This window comes from Protopterus annectens, chromosome 17.part0 (assembly GCF_019279795.1).
Source record: "Protopterus annectens isolate FY-2018-M chromosome 17.part0, PAN1.0, whole genome shotgun sequence".
NCBI classification, from domain to species: Eukaryota; Metazoa; Chordata; order Ceratodontiformes; family Protopteridae; genus Protopterus; species Protopterus annectens.
Genome location: NC_056751.1, coordinates 424,185,056 through 424,208,625, shown reverse-complemented (window position 1 = coordinate 424,208,625; position 23,570 = coordinate 424,185,056). Strand labels below are relative to the sequence as shown.

General features: G+C 37.7%; 1 protein-coding gene across 1 annotated transcript in view; it reads left to right on the top strand.

Moving 5' to 3' along the window:
* Window positions 1-23,570, top strand: part of MYBPC2 (myosin binding protein C2) — a 591,519-nt gene that overhangs the window by 318,314 nt on the left and 249,635 nt on the right. The window contains exons 11-12 of the mRNA XM_044059467.1: window positions 397-521; window positions 9,699-9,804. Of these exons, the coding sequence (XP_043915402.1) occupies window positions 397-521; window positions 9,699-9,804 (231 nt within the window). The remainder of the gene's footprint in view (window positions 1-396; window positions 522-9,698; window positions 9,805-23,570) is intronic.

The following is a 23,570-nucleotide window of genomic DNA, read 5'->3' as shown; positions in this document are numbered from 1 at the left end:
TGGTACTAGGCAACTACTCTTAAGACATACATAGACATCCAGTATATGCAAAAGTGTATTACTAAGGCCCATAGGTTGCAAGGGAAAATGCTAATTTAAAATTGTGGAAATGGAGTGTGAATAAACTCTGCCTTTTTTTACTAGTTTAATCAATGTATTCACCACTGTTGTCTGAGATAATGTACCTCATCATAAAAATGTGTTGTATTAATAAAGAATGCCAACTCTTTTCAGTTCCACAAAGAGAAGTTTAAAATATTTTGATTTTATATTCAGTTCTATAACAGCATTTCATGTGAAATAATCGCTTAAAATGATGACATATGTCTAATGCCTTCTATTTCTATTCTTCTGCTGTCTTGAAACTGACAACATTCTTCTTTGCATATTCCACAGGTATATCTTTGAAAGGGTGGGAAAGAAAAGGATACTGACAATCAACAAGTGCACACTGGCTGATGATGCTGCTTACGAATGTGCCATTGGTGAAGAGAAATGCAACACTGAGGTCTTTGTTAGAGGTTAGTAAGAAATACAGACAGGAATGGATTAAAACACTTAATACTGTGCATATTTCCTTAGGAGTCTTATCTTTATATATAAATACATACAATATATATATATATATATATATATATATATATATATATATATATATATATATATATATAAATAGAGAGAAAGATGTAGATATAGACATATATGATTTACGTTTAACTGATTGACTAACACAAATGTTGACATCCTGAAGATGGCGCAGTGGTGCAGCAGTAGCGTTGTCACCTCACAGCAAGAGGTTCTCTGGTTCGATTCTCGGCTGGGGTGCCTTCTGTGCGGAGTCTGCATGTCCTCCCTGCATTCGTGTGGGTTTCCCCCGGGTGCTCCAGTTTCCTCCCACGTTACAAAGATATGCGTCTGGAGTGTTTCTCCCTGGGCTGCTGCTGAAAACTGGCTTCATTCCAAGTCGGTCTTTCCCGGTAAACAAATGTTAAATAAATAAATAAAATAAATAAATCACTTTACCTTGAAAATGGAAATGTCGACTTCCTAATATGCATGTGGCAAGGTTACTTCTTGGCCCATGCAAATATTAGTTAAAAAAAAAACATGAACAATATCCCCTCATAGGGGAGCTGTGTCCCTCACACCTCCTTTAAATTATATATATTAACTGCAAGATTGCATAATCCCCATGTAAAGGAAATATTTCCCTACTCAGGGATTGTCAATCTTGCACGCCTGTCGACTATCTATATAGTTGATCAAATGCAGTTGTTTATACAGATGTCAACCAGACTCCCTGTCGAGAAAACCAACAAAACCCATATGTGTGTGTGTGTGTGTGCGTGTGTGTGTGTGTGTGTGTGTGTGTGTGTGTGTGTGTGTGTGTATGTTCATAAAATAATCACTGTCTGCATGCCCTACAAGGTAGATGAAATATAGTTCCTTACAGTCACAACACTGCAGACTACAATCTGGGTAAGCATTGGTAGGAAAAGTCTGAATAAACAAAAGGTCTGCTGTCTATTTTCTGGGAAAGGGACAGGATACATTAAGTGATACCCCAGTATTGGCTGTAGGTCTCTAATTAGCTTTTACATTTTGTAATTAGGGGTTGGCACAACTGCCTTGGACCACTGATCTGAGTATACCTACTGAAAACTATTGCATGTACTCCTACCTAAAAAGTATTTATGCCACACTATAAAAATACTGAGGTATGAGGTAAGATGGAAACTACTAAGGTCCCCAAAACATCCTCCAACTAGACACCTAATCTGGCAACAAAATAACAAATATAATTTTCCCCAAAGAAGGGGTGATATGCCAGATAGTGCGTAATGTCAGTGATAGCAGTTCAGGTAAGGGGATAATTTTACCAGGGGGAATGATAAATGGTACCTGAAATCAGTGGGACTGAAGAAGAGAAAGTTTTCTTCTTCCTCTTGTACAGATTTTTGGCAACAGTCCAGCTTGTCATACCTTGCCCATGGACATGTGATTAAAGACTGAATACCAAAAGATGAAATTAATATTTCCTGAAAGTTAAATAACTGAAAGTACTGTGAATGAAACATTACCACAATACAAATTTTACACAGTAGCATATATTATGCATGTTTTTGCAGGTGGGGCAAGTATCCCCTGCACCCCATATGACTCAGAGGTCATACAAACTTGTAATGTAGGAAACTGCTTGGGTTTCTGATCAAAACCAATTTTTTTAACTTAGTCAAAAAGAACAGTTTCAATTTCTACAAACAAAAAAAACCTTCTCATTCAAATGGCTTTCTACAAACTTTAAATGGTCTTTTGGCATTGTCTTGCCTCACAGATCATTTACCAAGAGATGTTAATGTATCAGCCACCTTACAATACAGATTGGCAATCAGTATACAAAGTACTTTAGAGTCTCACAGTTTTTACATTTTTTTCTTTTCAGTTATTAAACAAAATTATAAAAGTTGGTATGATGAAACACAGAATAATACATGAGAACATGGTCAGTTAGGCTGTGTTTTAAGAACAACTAACATGACAGCATAAACACTAAGAAAAGAAGACAAAGATCTGTCTCAGTCAGACTCCATTTTAAATAAAGTATAATAATTTCAAAAGAACATGGTTGCTTGTGTATTACTGTATCCATGATATGCTCGGGATAAGTGATGCCTAAATGTAACCACAATTTAAACCATGATAAATTACCAATCAAAGCATAAAAACTGATGAAATGAAGAGGAAGCAATTTAAACACCAGATATAAGTAGAAGGGAATACTACAGTAATTTATTTTAGCTCTTCTTGCTGCTGTTTTATATAGCCCATTATTTTTATAAAGTATAGAAAATGCCAGACAGCACACATTGTGGTAACATACAGGGCCATATTAAATGCAATATACATATGTCAGTGCTGCAAACATACACATTAAATTTCATTCACTAAAGAATGAGATAATAAGCGTATTTATTCTTCTCCTGTAAGTACACTTAATATTCAACCTCCCCTTTATTCCTACCTTACCCCTTACCCTTTGTTAACCTGAACCACACCCTGTGGAATACTTCTGTATATTCCATCTCCACCAACCTTTCCAGCAGTCCATTCCATGGGTCTACAACCCTCTCTATGAAAAAGTACCTTTGGAGATCCAGGGAGTACTTAATCACTTCAATCTACTGCTTGTGATCTTACCTCTCTGCTTCTTCCTCTGTCCTTCCTATTCAGGATGACCACTTCACATTCCTTTATGGCATGATGTTGTGCACCAATATCATGCCCCCATGCCTCTTCTGGCTCTAAATGAGAAGAGCACTAGCTCCTCTAGCGTCTGTTCATATTCCTTCCCCTCCAACTCATGGATCTTTCTGGTAGCGTTCTTCTGTATTCCTTCCAGAAACTTAATATTCATATTTCTTTGTATGGCCTCTAGAACTGCATGTAGTACCCAAGCTCTTTGCTTGTGGAATCTATTTCTCCAGGGGCACATCCCTGCATTCTATTTGCTGCTCTCACTTCCCTCCCAGTCTGCTAACAATGGTCCAGTCAGGTGTAATCAACATCCCAAGACTCGTTTCTTGTTCTTTTCCCAACACATCCACTCCCATAGCCAATACTTTGTACCAGGGTTGGTCTACCTGCAGTACTTTGCATTTGTTTGTGTTTGTGTTGAATCTCAACTGCCACCTTTCTACCTACTCGCTCAGGCTTTCCAAATCTTTCACTACATTCCCCCATCCTATACTGCTGCATCTTTGTGTCATCAGCAAAGAGTTTGATCCTCCTCACCTGTCAGGTATATCTAATACAAACTCACTGAAGAATATAGAATTTAAAAAAGACCCCTGCGGTGATCCACTGGTCACTTTCCTAATTTCTGACACTAAGCCCCACAACCATGAAGCAACAATGCCAAACACAGAACTCAACAATACTTCAAATATCCCATTCTATTATATTGCTTGAGACAAAACTTTAATGTAAAATAAAATGTAACAAAAAATACATTTATGGAGATTTTAACTGGAAGTAAGTTCTGTAAAATAAAATAAAAAATCTCTGTTTCTGATTTATCAAAAACAAAAATATATTTCACAGACTACAAACTCCCTACAAATTCATCATCAACTCCCTTTTCCCCTTTTTCTACATGGCGTAAAAGGATTAGTCCAGATAAAGTCACTTTAGCTAGTAGATCTAGGAGACTCTCTTTCTGATACCCTCCCTGTGGGAGGAATAAAGATGTTGTGTTTAAGTTTCAAGTAGTTTATTCAGTTAAGTAGGTAGATGGACAAGTGTTCTTGTTCTAATACATTACAATCAACAGGTCAGTTTTTTAAAAGCAGTTAAAAAAAAGAAAAGGTACATAAAAGATATTTTGAATCTATCGTGCAGGCAATCTTTTGCACTTGTTTGGGAGTGGGATGTATCAAACATCCCAATCTTGGGTGAGTAGGTCTGGTCTGTGAGGAAGCTTGTGGTAATTGCCCCTGGTCATTCCAAAAGAAGACATTACCGCTGTTGCCTAGGCCAGAAGGGAGTCACCACAATGATCTTTGGACAGTCCTTCTGAATCTTCAGAATTGAACCTGGATATTAGTGGAAAGAGTGTAAAAGCAGATATTGTAGCATGGAGTCCTGGTGCAGAATTTCATTAAATGATTGCTATGACTTGAACAGAAAAGAGCTATTTAAGATCTATCCCACAGCTGCACCAATTCTTGGAAGCCCCCTGATTCTCTTTCCATATGTGAGGGTCTGTCCTGGTCCAGTTCTGCTTGTCAGCCAAACAGCTATGCTCTGACAGTACATAAGATGCCTGTAGAGTGAGATTGCGCTGAAAAGCTATATCCCAAGCTACCTTGGCAAGTCTGCATGGGGGGGGGGGTCTGGTTCCACCTTTCTTGTTTAAGTAACACATGACTGTGGTGTTGTTTTTCAACACATATAAAAGTCCCAGGGATCATGAATGAGAGAGTTGAGAGTATTTGGAAGTGCCAACATCTCTTTTATGTTTATATGTTTTTGCCTGTCTTTTCTGTTTCAAAGACCCTGCACTTTTATCCCCACTGACACTGCTCACCAAGCAAAGTCAGAGGTGTCTGTTGTGACCAACTCTACTGGAGCATGAAGAGAAAATGAGAAACCTGGATTCAGAGAAATAGGACAGCTCCATCCCACCCCACCCCACCCCAAGAAAATCTCCCTTTTAACAAACTCTAAAACTGAAATCCGAAATGTCAGGGGATGTTGATGTTAGGACCATATGGATTTCAGGCACCATTGGATTTTTCTTATGTGGAGTCTTGCAAGAAGTATCATGAGAATCATAGATGCCATGAGACCCAGAATCCTCTTATTGAGACAGAAGTCTGAGTGAAAAAAAACTCAGGAATAGAACAAGAGACAGATCTATTTTTTTCTGTAGAAGAATAACTCTTTGAACGGAGCTGTATACGGGACACACAAGGAAAACATACCTGTCAGAAGTAGACAATTGGGACTTTTGTATATTTTGCTGGAATCCCAGACTGTGTAAGAGATCCCTTACCCAAGTGAGAGATTCATGACACTTTAAAAAAGGTTCTGCAAAGATAAGCAAGTTATCTAAATAAGGAAAAAATGTGAATACCTTACAGTATGCAGTAGACTATTACAGGACCGACACACTTTATGAATACCACTGGAGCAGAGGATAGACCAAAGAGCAATACAGAGAACTGATAATGTGATCCCGACCCAGAAAACCCTAAGGAACATCTGAAATCTGAATCTAGAAATATGGTAATATGCATCTTTTAAATCTAAAACTACTAAAAAACTCAAATGGGGAATAATGGCTAATAAAATGTGAAGGGATAACATTCAGAACTCGGGCACTATTATAAGCAGGATCAGAAAAGAAAGATCCAGAACTGGGCTCCACTGATCTTCTTTCTTTTTCACCAGAAGCATTCATGAATAAAAACATTTCTCCTAAAACAGGACAAGGGGAGCTTCTGTCACCCCTGACAGGAGAGAAAAGAACAGAAGAGTTTCATCTGGTGAGTGAGGGGAACCAATTGAAAAGGAGGAAGAGACTTCTACTGCTAACTATAACCTTGGTAGTCTGCTCTCAGAAGCCATCTGTCTGAAACTGTTTCAAAAAAAAAGGAAAGAAAGAAAAGGAGGCTCAGACTTTCTGGAAGGATTAAGGCTTTGCCACAGTGGGAGAAGGGAGGAAAAATTGAGGAAATGTATACAATTAATCTGATTTCTTGGAGGTAGCAGGTTGACTGTCAAGCAGGTTCCAGGCTGTGACACAAACATCATCCAAAGCTGAATAAACAGGAGGAAAATAGTTTTACAGAAAGACAATCCTTCAGAGGTACTGGCTGAAGCCACACTCTTCTCAGAGCCTGAATCAGAAATATGAAAAGAGAAAACAGAATATGTCCCTTCACACAAATCTTGAATCTCTTCAGAAAATTAAGAATTTCTTTTCCTTTTACCAAAAAACAGTCTAAATGGATTGGTCAAGAGCTTGAACAAAACCCAGTGCTAAGCCTAGTAAATCATTCCCGTGAAGAGAGACTGAGACAGGAGAAAACATATGTCTAAGTTTTTGATTCTTTTTAACATGAATTTCTAAAGAAGCAGACTTACATTTTCTAAGAAAAGCCTCCCTAAAGCTAGGCATAGGTTTCTGGATAGACAGAAAGACATTCTCTGCCTGTTCTCCCAGGATCAAAATGAGAGGCACTCCAATGCCCACCAGGGGCACTCCTACAATCACAGAGGACATGTCTAACCGTCGGTCCATGGTGGCTATGGGACTACACCAGAGGGAGCCAGGGAAAAAGATGCATTTTATAAAGAACCAGTTTTAACTACAGCAGTGTCACCCATCTGTGAGGGAGGTACTTTAGCCCACCTACTATGGTTGTAAAGGCTAATTCATATTTTTTCTTATTTTTGTGGCTGGAAGAAGGAAGAACTAGAATGTTGTATGGTTAAGCTGAAAAAGATGCCTAATTCCTGGGGAAGCCTGGCAACAGTAGTTGAAAAAACAGGTAAATAGTAAAAATGAACTTTCTCCCTACAAAATCACAGTAAAAAGCTCTTCTAATATTTACCCCAGCCTCCAAAAGTAAAATAACACAACCCTTACCTGAAAAAAAGTAGTTTAAAATTAGTTTTAACAACTTTTTACCATACAAATAAGTGATGCTACCATTCAAAAGTGATTACAATTCATGTGACAGTCAATAAAAAAGGTAGTTATGTACTTATTATAATGATTGATTTGTTATGTTTGTTTCCATCTGCTTCAAACTGTAGATCTGATGTTGACCTTTCTTCACAGACTTTCAACTCCAGAAATCTGCCTCCTCTGCCCATAATATCTTGCTTCCCCCATTTACCTCAGATAGAGTTAGCCCCTCACATAATTCTACAAACCTGAAGAATAAACATACTAGGAGTATAAGGCAGGAACAGAAGGAGGGATCGCAAGAGCCCAGTCACTCACTCACTTGAAATATAAGCCGACACAAGGAGGGGGACAGGAGGGAGGGATGGTTGAACAGGACAGAAACAGACAACACAGATATATCGTTATGGTATGTACATAACTTTCACATCCAATGTTGACTTTTCTGCCATCATCAAACTGTGGGACACAGTCCCCAGCCATGTATCACCCCAAGGAGGCCCTAGGAGAGAATATTTTGCAGAATAATAGAACCAAGAGAGGCCCTAATCTTGACTGAACATCCAATTTGTAATGAGACGCAAATGTATGAGTACTGGTCCAAGTAGCATCTGCACAAATGTCATCAGTAGAAGCTCTGGAGAAAAAAGCACTGGAAGTTACCACTACCCTGGTAAAAATGACCTTTAGGTTTTACAATCATGGACTTTCCCTTCAAATTTTACACAAAAGAAATGCAGTTGGACAGCCATTTCAATAGGGTTGCTTTTGAAGCAGGCCTGCCAAGCCTGGCCTTGGAGAGGGAGACAAAGAGCTGCTCAGTTTATCTAAAAGCCTTGGTTCTGTCTACGAATCTCATCTGTCTATGAACATCCAAAGAGTCAACAAATATTATCTCTTATTACTAAAGTTTGAAATAAATATGAGTAAGTGAATAAATTAATTCAAGCTGAATTCATAAAAAGGAAGGATCAGTCCTGAGTGTTATCCTGTTCCTGTGAAAAATCAAATAAGGAGGGAGAAAGAATGGGGCCTGCAACTCCGAGATTTGCCTTACTGATGTAAAAGTTACCAGAAAGATGGTTTTCCAAGATAACAACTTCAAAGTTATGGAAACAGAAGGCTGAGAAGGAGGGGAGGCTAAAACTTACATGAAAGACAAATCCCAAGGAGGAAGATAATCTAGGACTGAAGGACATAACAAGAACATACAAGAACACAGCAAGAATATACCCCTCAAAATGGCCTTAGAGCAGGCACATAGAGGCTTAGGTGTATCCTTTTTAAATCTGTACTGTGCAGCCCCTCCCCAACCTTAAGTATTCTAAAGATAATCGCCACTATACCTCATGATGGTTTTCTCTGTGGAGAGAGGTTTATACCTACTTTTTGTTTACAAAATCATAAATTCATGTTAGGCAAGCAATCTGGGTGATCATATAGATTCTAGCCATGCCACCCACAGAGTTTTGAGGGTGAACTGTGGAAAATGACTGCACTGTAAATTTTCCTGGATTCAGCCACAGTGGCGTGGGCAGCTGTTAGCATTGCTGCATCTCAGCAAGAGGTTTTCCAGTTTGATTCTCAGCTAGGGTGCCTTCTGTGTGGAGTCTGCATGTCCTCCCTGTGGTCGCGCAGGTTTCCTCCAGGTGCTCCAGTTTCCTCCCACATTCCAAGGGCATGCTGCATGTGGATTGGACACTTTACATTGGCCCTAGGTGTGACTGTGTGCGTGTGTGTGCCTTCTGTGGAAGGTTGAGCGCTGGGCTGGCAACTCAACACCGTAAAACTCCACTGCCAATCATCGTTCTGTGGACAGTTGTTCCACTGTAGCGACCCCAACGGGAAAAGCCAAAAGAAGAAGAAACAAATGCTACAATGTAAACAGGGCATTATTCAATTTCTGAACTTGTAACAGTATCCTTAAGTAAAACAACAGTCCTAACAGAGCTAGTGATGTTTCTTTAAAAAAGCAGAACATCATTATGAAAGTAAATAATTATCATGGCATACTTAAATGACAGAATGACATGAAATACTGACATCATTAAGCTATATCTTTTGAATTTACTTCCATTGCTACTATACAACTGCTGTACCCTAATAAGTCCAAAGAAGGAAGAAACAAACACCCATGGTCTGCTGTGGCCTGGCTTGTAAGGGCCCGTGTAGTTATAAGCCTGGTATATACCTATGAACCTGCAAAAAGACGCTGAACACAGTTGCCACTTAATAATCCAATTTAAATTCAGGCTAGACAAATTTGCTACATGTGATTTGTATTTCTCATTTTAAATTCTGTGCTGCATGGCTAGACACACTGAATTGTTTAGTATAAACTTCAAGCTTATTATGAAAGTGAAGACAGTTTCATAGAGATGGAGTTTCTAATACTTCATTATCTGAAACAATACAATTTACAGAGAGAAAGAGACTATTATAAATAAAAAAAATGATCACTCCTATCTGCAGATCTGAGTAAGATTTTCTTTTCTCTCTGCAGAGCCTCCTGTTCTTATAGAACGCCCCCTGGATGACCAACAAGTTTTTGTTGAAGACAGAGCCGAATTTGAGGTACATGTATCAGAGGAAGGAGCACAAGTTATGTGGTAAATGTCTTTATATATTTCTGTTTGATTTTCATCTACATTTATGCCATGCGTTTAAGGTCTGATAAAGATTGTGTTGCTTACTTCTTCAGTTATGCTACAATCTCACAATCTCAAGCCCTACCACTTAAGAATTTTGTAATGGCAGACGTGACAGCAGTGAAACTTTTTAATGCAGCTTGATCTTGTTTAATTATGTACTTCACACATCACAGACTTCAGTACACTGTACTAGCATCCACAACTCCTAAACTTCATCCCTTCTTCTTTAATGTTATAACAGGTACCTTATGTGTCATTTGCACCTCCCTTACATTTTACAAGACTTAGACAATGTTGCTTTGCATTCACACCTTCTTTTTGCATGTTGTATGAATTTAAGGTGAAATCTCATGGACAAGGTCATCATCAACAATGTCCATTTGCTCACACAGCATTTTATGTGGTAGCTCCATCTGTCTTTGTGGTTCACCTTCTGCAACCCTTTGAAAGCTCATGTATGTTTGCATTACACCACTATGACTTAAGTAGTCCATTCCACCTGTCTATAGCCTTTCCATAATGAAGTATTTTCTCAGATCTATCTTAACTTTATCCCACTTAATTCTTATTTGACACATTTTTTTCTCTCTCTCTCAGTTCTTCCTGACAATTTCAAAACCATTTATATTCCTATTTTGTGTTCAGTTTCACCTTCCCTTCACCAGCCCCTGCTTAACTTACCCACCATTTCCCCTCATCACTCAGCCATCTGCACCATGCTCTTCAATACTCCATGTTCGGTCTCTTCCACCATCCCCTTTACCAACCTGTTTGCAACCCACACCCCAATCTTTCACTGTCTTGTGCTCAAGTCTCATGTACCATATCCTTAATTACTCTGTATTCATCCCCACTCAGCACCACCCACCACCCTCTGTTCAGCCAAACCCACAACATTTGTAATCACTCTGTATTCAGCCAACATCCCACTCACTATCTTGTGCTCAGTCCAACTAACCATGCTTCTCACCAAACTATATTCATCTCCACCCACTACCCTCCTTAACACCATATTTAACCCATCCACCACCCCTCCTCACCACTCCATGTTCAGCTTCACCACTGCCAATTCAATCCCCCCACCAATCCCCTGACTACTATACAGTCAACATTTATTTATTTTATTTATTATTTTATTTAACATTTGTTTACCAGGATAATCCGGCTGGACAACTGGTGTCCGTTTTCAGTGGAGTCCTGAGGAGAAAAGCTCCAGACATTACAGAAAGTAAAATGACAATAATTAGTTACAAAGTATAATATAGTATATATAAAAAAAGAAAAATAACATTCGATAGTATAATAAGAAACATGAAGATATACAGAAGACTTAATCAGCACAGACAGAAGATAGTGTAACAAGCATTTGTCAGATTTTAGTAATATATACAATATGTACAGTAATCATTGGTCAATAGACTAGCTGGTGAAGAACCCAAAGCATAAGGGAGTAACAGTAGGGACTGTTAAAAGGTGGATTGCAGTTACATAAGTGGTTGTTGTAGAGGTAGGTTTTTAAGGATGTTTTTGAATACAAAAGTTTGGTTTTGCATTCTGAGGTCAGGGTGCAGGGTGTTCCATATTTTTGCAACTTCATTTGGGAAGAGAGAATTGCCTGAGCTATTTTTGCAAGGGATAGTAGTGATGAGGGCTTTGTTGCTGGATCGTAGGGATCTGTTTGAGACGTAAAAGTTAAGGAGGCCAGCCAGGGCAGGGATTTTGTCAGGATAGTATAATAGTTGGTGGGCAAGGTTAAGTTGGTGATAGTATAGTAGACTGGGCAATTCGAGCCAGTGTATTATTTGTAGGGATTGGCAGTGGTGAGAGCGAGATTTGGCATTGGTTGCGAACCTTGCAATTTTGTTTTAATAGGTAGAAAATTTGTTTAGGTCGATTTTATTTAGGTTAGTAAGTACTGAGGATGCGTAAAGTAGTGTGGACAGGAGGTGTATTCTAGTAATATTTATTCATGCCTTGGAGGTAAGGAACTTCTTGCAGCGATAAAGGGTGCCTAGTTTCTTGTGTACTTTGGAGAAGGTTATAGAGATGTTTTTACTGAATTTTAGTTGTGGGTCAATTGTGACACCTAGAAGTTTGGCCTCTGATACTGGAGAGATTAGTGTCTTATTGGCTGAGTGTATGGTGAAGTTGGGATTGGTGGATTTTGGTTGGTGAAATAATATAAGTTGGGTTTTCTTGGTGTTTACTATTATCTGTACCTTACTTAACCAGTTTTCTATCTCTGTAAATGATTCTTGGGCTTTTTGCTGGAGGAGCTGGATAAATGGGGCTGAGCAGATTAGGGTTGTGTGATCAGCGTATTGGACTATGTCTGCTTTTGTTGCTACTAAGTGAAGTTAATTTGTAAAGATGTTGAAGAAAAGTGGACCTAAAATAGAACCTTGTTCGACACCAAGTGAGACAGGAAGTGGGACATTCCCATCATCCTCTCACCACCCTTATTTAGTCCCAACACTAGCACCCTCACTGCCTTCCGTTTATCCTGACCCAGCATTTGGCAGGCTTTCTTTTTCTCAGCCTCACCCAATATTCGCTCAGAACCCTGTTTTCAGTGTTCTTCACCATCACCTCAGTATCCTATCTTCAATTACAGCAGCTCTCACCATCGTGTTCACACCCATCCAGCCAGCATTCCCTCAACAACCTCTGCTGAGACCACTGACTGTCCTACTCAAATTCTTGTGCATCCAGATTGCATTCCCCTACAATACCTGTCCTACACTCTACAGACTAAAAAGACCCATTGTTTTTCACCTAGCCTGTCATTTATACCTCTCTCAATGATGGTGAATTTCCTCTGTGATTGTTCCCCTCAAACTGACATCCTTAATAGGATCTAGCCTCCAGCACCAAACACACTCTCTGTATGATATGTAACAAGTGGGATGTAAAGTATTACATTGGGGTCCCTGGTTTCTGTTTCAGTGGCTAGTTGCTTCCAGCATTTTCCTTGCCTTCTCCATCAAACTTCTGAATGATTCAATGAAGGACATATGACACTCTCCAAATCATTTTCTTCTACACTTGCACTTAACCAATAATATTGTCTTAATCAGGTGAATATTTAATTGATTGAAGAAGATAAGTCTGACATAATCTTAGCTCACTCTGGTTGATACTTAACAGTGGTATGTCTCACAGGTAAGTTTTTTACTTCCTGTACCATTATTTAAACTGTTTCTTACCACCACTTATTTCAACTGTGCTAATCTAAATTTCTGGATAACTGTAAAACAGGGGATGTTGTTCACACAGACTCAAACAACAGTGCATACTTGCTTGACTGATATTATGGAAAAAGCTAGTGTTAATAGTGCTGCATTTCACAGGGCTAAATGAGTACATATCATATGGCTCCACTAAATGAAAGAGCTGCAGCTATTCTAACAGGAGTGAATGGGTGAAAGCCATCAAAAGACATCAGTCTTTTTTTTTGTCTACTAGTGAAAAAAATAACTTGGTAGAGTAATTCTCTTGAGTCTCTTTTCTGAGTTAATCTGGAGATGGCACCATTTTTGAGATTAATAAACTGAAGCTGAACTCCTATTCCCTACACACAATGTCTTCCATCCTTCCCATAGTACCAGTACTGCCTTTCTAACTGTATAGATATTGTCAATAAAGCTAGGAGATAAAGCCAAACTTGTCTAAAGCCTTTGACACAGTTTGTCACAGCAAACCTTGACTTCAATTGTCCTCACTAGGTCTCTCTCAGCCCACCCTGTACAATATTTATCAGTTAGTAAAATGGTATTCCACACTCTCTCCTTACCTCCCAATCACCACCAGTGTACCACAAGACTCTATCCTTGGCACCCTCCTCTTTAACATTTTCACCAACATCCTCTATGCATCCAGACAACAAGCCACCCTAATACAATATGCAGTAGAACACCAAAAACACCACCACAGATGACTGGATCCTTTAATTAGAATGTAAAACAAGTAAACAAGATAAAATCCCCTTGTTGAATACGATAAATGCTTTTGGAAATATCCTTCTTCAGATCTTATAGTAAAAGATATATAATATAGGTCATAATGGAACAACCGCATTGAAACCTGGCAGCTTGTCTGCTCTTAAATTAATGATCCATTTTATCTCATTTCATTCCATAGCAGACAAGCCACCAGGTTTGAATGCGGTTGTTCCATTATGACCTACATTAAAGAATAGGAGGCCTACTATTGGATGTTAAAGAGGAGTATTTGCTCCTGACTATTTTCATTGGTTCATAAGCTGATTGGATAAAGAAGAAGGTGTTGGCTTTGCACTGACTTTTGATTGGCTTGAAGTGGTTTTTATTGAGTATTCCCCCATTTTACTATACGATCTGAAGAAGGATATTTCCGAAAGTGCTTATCATATAAAACAAGGGGATTTTATCTTGTTTACTTGTTTTACATTCTAATTAAAGGATCCAGTCATCTGTGGTGGTGTTATTGGTGTTTTACCTCTCATTTCCGTGTGTACCTTATACACCTTTGGCAGCTACTAGATACTTTTTATCTCACCAATACAATATGCAGATGATTCCACTCTCATTTGCACATCTAACAAGGTACACCTCCAAATATTACTCAGGTAGCTTTGACAGCCATATCTGACATCTGATGCTCAACCCAAAAAAGATCAAACTATTACTTTTTACCCAAACACCTCTCTCATGAAAAAACTAAATTTAAAGCCCCCTTTCTTAATAATACAATCACTGAAGTCACCTTTCATAGCAAATTATTAGGGGTGATAGTAGATGATAAGCTTACTTTTAACCTGCATATATAAAATTGTATAAGAAAAACTCATCAAAAACTAGGGCTACTTTACGAAGCCAAAAACATTCTCACTGACACAACTAAAACTACACTTGCCACTACTTATCTCCTTCTCACACTTTTTTATGGTATTCCCATCCTTACTAGCTTCCAGGCTTTACAAAAGTTAAAACTTGAACAATGCTATAACAAAATTGCTAAATTTGCAGCAAATATCCCTTTCAGAACCCACCACTATACAGCATTAAAAAGCCAAAATTGATTAGAACTGCTTCATCAACTAACATAAACACAGATTTTTAGCACTTATAAAATTATCCAGCATCCATCTGCCTGTCCAGCACTAAAGCATATTCTATACAATTACGTTTCCAGTTGGTTATTGTGATCCAATGGCCAAAAACGCTTGTCTGTCTACAAACCTATCAAATCTGCTGGGCATTTTCTGTGCTCATACCATGTCGCTAAGGCCTGGAACTCCTTACCCGTATCCATCAGGTCAATACTCTCCTTCCCATCCTTCAAATCCATTCTGAAAGACTTCCTAGTCAAAAGCTGTCTCGGTTCTTGCTCAACACCAGGATAAACTATATCCCTAAATGTGAACAAGTACCTTTTCATTCCTCATACCTCTTTACTCTCTCTTCTTCACTTACTTCCTTACGTCTATCAAATTCTCTTCCCTGACTTTCTCTCTAAATATACTATAAGCCTGTTTTTTTTTCTCACCTCATATTGCAATTCCTGTTTGTATTAGACTAACTTACCTTTAATTTCTATACAAACTGTCTAAAATTTTTATAAATATTAAATGACTGTCATATAACTATAAATCATCACTAATATGTTATAATTATTTAAACTGCAGATGTTTTTGTTTTCTTTTTGAAGATTGTAAAATTATTGTTCTTAAAATATGTTGTAATAATTTGGAGCTTTTCTCCCCAGGCCTCACCTGAAAATGAGCTTATACCAGTTGGTCTTTCCCAGTAATCAAATGTCAATTAATTAATTAATTAATTAATTAATTAATTAATTAAATATTAGCTGCTGCCATGGACTAATGCATCAGCATGTAGCTTCCCCATTGAGACCACTGTTTGTACAATAGCCACTGCCAGGGGATATATCCATAGCAGGTATAGGGGTTTCTGAATTAGAAACATACCATCTGATGAGGAAACCTTCCAAGTTAAGCCTTCTGTTTACCACCTTTCTGAATTCTGGGGTAAATGTGTAACTTATCCCTGCTTCCAAAACCTCAACAAATACTAACTTACTTTGTGTGTTTATAGAATATTATTCAAGACAGGGACTACCTCTGTCACAAGCAATGTATGCTATATGTTAGCTGCCTAATCAGTTTCTTCACTTCCAGCTTTGTAACATCCTGAAATGGTCACTGTAATTTAGTACTTAATAGAACTATTTTCTCTATGCTGTGTTTCATGTATTCACATATAAACACCTTAAATTTATGTACATGAATCTGCATGTTTCAACTGCCTGTATATTAACTTTAAAATGATGCATACAGTCCCATATGTTTAAACTGCTCATATATTAACTTTAAAACTGCTGTTACCTTATTCTGTCAATATTTTATACCTTGCACAATTTAGTTTTTTATTGCTCTTCCACTGAAGAGCTGGAAGAAGGAAGGGTTATATATTTAGCTTTGAGAGGTGGTCTAATGGAGTAGAGCAGACCTTTTCGTTTTATTTTGCTCTGCCAATGAAGAGCTGGAGCAGGGAAGGAGCTTGGGGTGTCAGTGTAACGGAGCAGGCTTTCGTTTCCTTTTTTCCCCCAGAAAACAGCCCCTATAAGTTAGCTACAGCCTTGATGAGAGAGAGGTGGTTCTGAGCAATGACATTGCTATGTGTCAGAATGAATTATTTTGTATCCTGTTTGAAGGTTTTTGGTGCTTTTATTTGGTACAGAAAGGTTGGGAGGGAGCTCCACTGTTTTGCCACATGGCATGCATATACTGAGACTCCATGACAGTCATGAGAGTTGTGTGAGGGAGTCACATTTACCAGACATTTTTCAGATGAATGGAGAATATGAAAAGAGATAAACTAGTGTAGTAGACTGATAAGAAAGGGACAGGTATGTGAACTGTGGAAAAACATTTTGAGTTATTTTTAATTGGTTGAGTTTGAGGAGGTTGGGGAAGTTGAGCCAGTTTAGCCATTTGAGAGCTACACAGTTGTTTGTTCTGTTAGGAAGACTGGTGGCAAAAGTTGCAATCTTGCTGTAAGATTGCTCAAATTTTGTAAGTTGTGTTGAGTGTAGTTTGGTAAACATTGCTAAGCTGTATGTCAGGAGAGGGATAAGTCAGACAGCAGCTCTGTCCTTCCATGCTTGATCAGACACAATTTTTTTGAATCAATACATCATACCTAATTTTTAGTTGGTCTTCTAGGTTACTATATGAATGCTGTGATTACATTTTAGGTATTTATCAACAGTGATTGTGATTCTAAGTGTTGATACTAGTTTAGATATAAAGAGCATAAGTTTTTGTTTTTTACTTTTGCTTGGTGCGGTAGTTAGAAATAGGTTAGATTCCAGAAGCCATGTTTCTACAGATTTAAAGGAATGTTCAGTGACTTTTAATTTCAGAGATCTCCTGAGGGAGATGCAGAGAGACAGGTAAGAGCTCTCTATACACGTCCCAAATGCAGACATGACTATGATACTGAGTGTAATTCTCCTTTCTCCATGAAAGATGCCTAGATACAAAGAAAAGATGATTGGCTTCAACAACTGGCTAAATAATTGTTGTCATTTTGATGGGGTCCAGTATGTGTCAGCTTGGAACAAGAAGCTTGACAGTCTTGTTTTGCAACAGATGTTCTGTACCTCTTGTTCAATGCGACACCAACTAAAAAACAAACTGATAAAAAACAACAAAACAGCCAGTGGTGCTCTCACAAACAAGTTTATGTTAGCGCTTTCAATGAAATAATACATCAACTTCATCAGACAAACACATATTGCAATTCACCAACTTAAATAACATACAAATTATGACATCACATATTAATCAAAAAATTCATTAAAGTTTAAAGAACCACTCAACTTAGTACATCCAAGAACCAATGTGCAACAACTAAATCTAAAAACAAAGAATTAAGACATAAAAATAAAATAAATCATGAACTACCACTATACAAAATTAAAAACAAATCCATCATAATACCTATATCATTTAAACATATATAATAAACAAGTCACTAACAAATTTAATTTAAATCATCTTTCTAAGGCCTTCAATTTATGAATGCACTTCAATGAGCACTGTTCATTAACCCAGGATAAGCATAGGCTTTAAGCTTTAATTGCCAAAATAGTTCTCTTTCTTCTAGATGCAGTTGCCATGGCCCACCCCTTTCCACTTTTAACACTTGTTCGATAACCAGATATGAAAATCTGTGTGATTCATTTTCAATAATATGCCTTGCTAGTGCATTAGTGTTTATTTGCCTACTAATATGGTACTGGTGTTCATAGATTCTTTCTTTCAAATGTCTTTCATTTTTTTCCAACATAAAAAACAGAACAAAATCGACAGTGAGCAAGATAAACAACCCCAGAGCTCTCACAATTGAACCTCCCTTTGACATGGTACAAGACATCCCTAATATAGAATTTATTTGATACTTCAATAAGGTGGCAAAATTTACATCTGCCACATTTGTACATTCCAGCCCTAGCTGCAATATAATTATATTTCTTTTCCAATAGGTTTTTGATGTTACAGCCACGTCTAAATACTATACTGGGTTCAGTACTGATTCTTTGTCTAAATTGGAGGTCCTCCATTAGAACAATTTTTAGATATAATATTTCTGAGGGTTCCAGCATTTAATGAAAAAGGGGTACTAAATTTTAATGAAAAATCATTAATACCCTCGGGTACCCCACCAGATGCCCCATTAGAAACATCTGAACCAATAGTATCTACAAGGGCATTACTACCACCTAGAATGGGTTTAAACCAACCTTATTCCCTCTTCAATATCACTTCATTGATGATGGGAATCAAAAATTCCAAGGGGTAAGACCTAACCAGGAACATATTCTTCAAATGTTCGGATTCAGATAAAAAATCCTCATACAAGGTAACCATCCTGGCAGCTCTTACAAATTGTCCTTTCACAACCGCCTTCTTCTGGTGGAAAGGGTGGCTACTGTCATAATGAAGTAATCTGTTAGAATAAGTAGCTTTTCTAAATATTTTGGCCACATTCCTTGTATTTTGCTTATCCTTTGTTAGAAAAACATCAAGATAAGATATTTGTTCAGAACCAAATTCAAAGGTGAAATCTAAAAAATGTGTTGAACTAGCGATCTGCTCAACAAATTCAGAGGCTTGATGTTAGTCACTCTTAAAGATGATAAAAATATCATCCAAAACCTAGTATACCAACACACCAATTCCTTATACATCTCATTCTTGAACAAATACTCTTCTTCTCGTTGAGCCATTACACAATTTGCAAAACTCCCCCCACAGGGGGAGCCCATTGCTACCCCTTATCTTTGGAGGTAATAATTACCTTCAAATAAAATAAAGTTATTAGACAAAATGATGTCGAGTAAATACTCAATAAGATCTATCTTATCACCAGGGGTGCCTTTCTTGTGTAAGAAATCCCTCAACCATTCAATGCCCATCTCCTGTGGGAAAACAGTATATAAATCCCTAACATCGATTGTTAGAAAATTATAACTAGCATCAAATGCTAGGGAATTCAAGCTGTTCAAAAAAATCCCAAGAATCCCGACGTAATTGAGGGATGTCCTTTAGATAATTTTTCAATAAACTACCCACAAATTTAGCACAGCCATATGTAATACACTTCCTACTGTCCACAATGGGATGGAAAGGTGGATTTGTCACACACTTGTGGATTTTTGGAAGTCCAAAGATGGTAGGGGTTAAGGGAGCCAAGATGTTAATAAAATTGTTAACATCAATGTTAATTCTAGACTCAATGAATAAATCATTGATGTGTGATCTAACTTGCTGGCATGCACCATTAAATTCATTCAACAACAGCCTATAAGCATCTGACGTTAAAATATTCAATACGCTGTTATTGTAATCAACCAAATTCATAAAAACAAGGCCACCACCTTTATCTGGTTTAAGAACCTTAATATCAGCATTCCTACGTTCCCCTCAAAGCATCAAATTCATCGACAGAAACATTATGACCATTAATATGTTTACAAGTATTATTCAACATGTTTCTAATATCTAACTCACACAATTTTTCGAATATGGCTACAGTATTATATAATAATGGATTAAAAACACTGCATACCCTAAAATCTTGTTCAGCACATAACTGATTTCCAAACACAGCTTTCAGATTCAATTTCCGAGTAAAAATTGTAAGGTCCAACAATGTATTTGCTATATCAGCCCTCTTAGCTGGAACAAAAGTTAACTCTTTCAACAAAAATTCAGTCAATGTAGAATAAACCTCAAAGTCTGAATAATTATAAATTTTAAAGTCACCTGTGGAGTTAGTAAGCATGCGTAACTTTAACGTTGAAGTAACCACGCCAGTAGGGACTCCATGTTGAAGCACAGCATCGGTGACTATCTCCTCCATTTGTTGTTGCTTTTCTGTCTTCTGTTGTAAGAATAACTTCATCTGCTTGGCATTCTGATAGGCATTCTTAAAACCCTATTCTGTATTTTCCCTGCTGTTACAAGCACTTTCCTGTAGATGTTGGCTACGTCTTACATACGAATTATCATCCTCATGCATATTAATGATGATTGGCTTCAACAACTGGCTAAATAATTGCTGTCATTTTGGTTGGGTCCAGTATGTGTCAGCTTGGAGCAAAAAGCTTGACAGTCTTGTTTTGCAACAGATGTTCTGTACCTCTTGTTCAATGGCTTTCACATAATTGCTAAAGTCCTTGATGCCCCCATGGTGCTTTTTTCAGTCAAAGTTCAGTTAACACATTCCTATGTAGCAAACATAGCAATATCAAAACAGAATCAAATTAAGGTGGCTCTGCTCAACATCTGAAGTCCAAACAAGTTCCCTGACCTAGAGGCACTACAACATTCGGAAAGCATCCATATATGTGTAATCACTGAAATATGGTTTAAATGCCCAGAATGCCAACCCTCCATACCCACATTAAGTGCTTATCATGCCTTCATACCCAATGAAAGCTGTGGTAGTGTGTGTCCATATTTGTCAGGGACCATATCACCTCTAGAAAGCATCTCAGAAACCCTTGAATAGACCTTCTCAAACTGAAAATCACATTAAACAAAATCAGCTTATTAGTTTATCACCAATTACAGTATATATTCCATGAACCCAGACATTTATGTCAGGTCTTAAACATCATGGATGAACTCCCCATAAAGAAGAACTTCGTCATCCTGTAAGGCTTCCACTATACATTAATTGACTAGAATACCTACACCAGCAACATAGGCTAGACACATAAGTTTTTAGATCTAATAAATAAAAATTCAATGGACCAGATTGTTCTCAGCTCAAACAGAGGGCAACAGTTTATTGTCATGATACTAATACTAATAATAGATACTAATAAATCTAATGTCATCATGCACATCCACTAGTAACACCCTATCCAGTTAAATCAGACCATAAGCTAGTAACCTTTTCCCTCAAGCTATCTAAACCCCCTGAAACCAATGCATTGGAATTTAAAGACATCAAGCACATATGTCTCCTCAAATTCTATGATAAAGTCTCAAAAGTTGCTTATAACTACATCTCCTCAGACACCACCTCAGCAGACAGATTTGCAAAGGAGGTTTAAACCACATAATTAAATGTATAGAATTGGCAGTAATATCTAGATCCAAATACAATAGGACATGTAAAAGCAAACCAACCTGGCTGTTCACTGATATAAATAAAATCTAGACTAAAGGAAAAAACTCATTAGAGTATACAACAGATCTAAAATATTAGGAATTTGACTTAGAATTTGAAAAGACTATTAGATCTAATAGGGTAGCCCATGAACTCAGTTTGGCATCTTAAGCCAAGGACAACTACAAATTCTTCTTTAGTTAATGTTAGAAAACTGAAAAATAATGCCCAACAATGTACTCAAATTAAAATGCAAAACCTGCAGAGACCTAGCGGACATTGCCAAAATATTAGCAAATACAATTAGTGCAAATTTTACTCCTGAAATGACTATCCAAAGCCCTACAATACCTATATCTCTCAATGCCCCAACGTCACTAAAGACCATGTTCTGAAGCTGCTATTCAAGAGTAAGAGCACTTCCTTCATGGCACGAGATAACATACTGGGCTGTTTGTTAAACAGGATTAAACATGCCCAAGCAGAATTTCTCTATAAACTATTTAACCTTTACTCGGCTGCAGGCTCAGTCCCAGAAGTATGACCTGCAGTACTGGTGATACCACTCCATAAAGGCATCCCTACTACTGACCCCAGAAACTATACACCCATCAGACTGATAAGCCTAATTTGTAAGGCCATGTAACCCTTTATAAAATATTTGATTTAAATAAACTTTAAAAATGTCATTAGGCTAGATCCACTGCAATTTGGTTTTGTAAAGTTAGTAGATCCTGTGATCCTGCCTAATGCTCGTGTGAAATTTACTCAAAAATATAACACTAGCTGTTGTCAGTGGTCATGCTGTACACACACAGCCTATCTTAATTTGGCCAAGCCATGCTAACATAATTAATAAACTAAATTCATTACAAGCAGACCTCTATGTGACAATATGGACAGCAAATTAGTGAAAAGACAAACCCTACATGGCGCAGGTGGCAGAGGCAGAATCAGGGAACATAAAGAAGATTGGTGGTGTCTTGCAGGGCTCAGTGCTGGGACCGCCTTTGTTCAGAATTTACTTCTCTGACCTACAGACTAAAAACCAAAAGTTATGACTACCCACATTTGCAGATGGTGGCAAACTGGGAGTCACTGTCAAATCCCTCTCTGACAGAGAAGCCTACCAGTAAGAACTTACATTTCTACATGCCTAGTGTATTGAAAATGGACTTAAATTAAATGTGAGAAACTGAAAATACCCCACTTCAGAATGAATATCTAATTACAGACCTGGGAACCTGGGTTGATAATTCTCTCTTCTTTGATGGCCTTATAGCAAGAGTTCTAAGGAAATCCTTCCTGGCCCAGTTGATCTCCAAGGGAATATCATTCGGATCTAAAGTTACCGTCACATTGTATTCAGCATGAAACAACTAAACCAAACAACACCAAAAACAGATATATATAAACATAAGGTTTCTTCTAGTACTTCCAGTACTCTATTTTGGTTCTGAGGAAGTCTGATTTTTAACAGATGAAAGCGCTAAAACTTATTTTCAATAAAAGATTTGTTTTTATCATTACGAGTGGATTAAGCCTGAATTTTGGTGGAACATTAGTGTTGGCTATACGTGTGTTATACTCTGTTTGAGCTGTGCAGAAGTTACTATATTTTACCAGCTAGCCTTTTTCCTTGTATTCAGCATGTACCAGACCAGATAAAGAACACACTCTCCCCTTTGGGATGTACCTCGCCAGACATATCAAACTGTTTTAAAGACTCCATGTGTTCCTAACACAGGCGATCATGGACTTAAAATCCTTAAGCTACCAGAAATGATGAGAAGAAATGTCCTTCTTTTCTATCTTACAGGCTCCTCAGAGAAGATATATGCTTACTTTCCGATCCATCTGGGGCCCAACAGTTTATTCTTTCTTGTACCATCACAAATCAAACAGTCCCACAAATACCAGAACAAGTGCTGCTTCAGCAAATCAATAAAACAAGACAGAGACACGTTCATTATTCAGTGTCTAGAACCCTGCAGACAAATCAGTGAGATACACTATCTTCCTTCAACCAGGACCTGAATA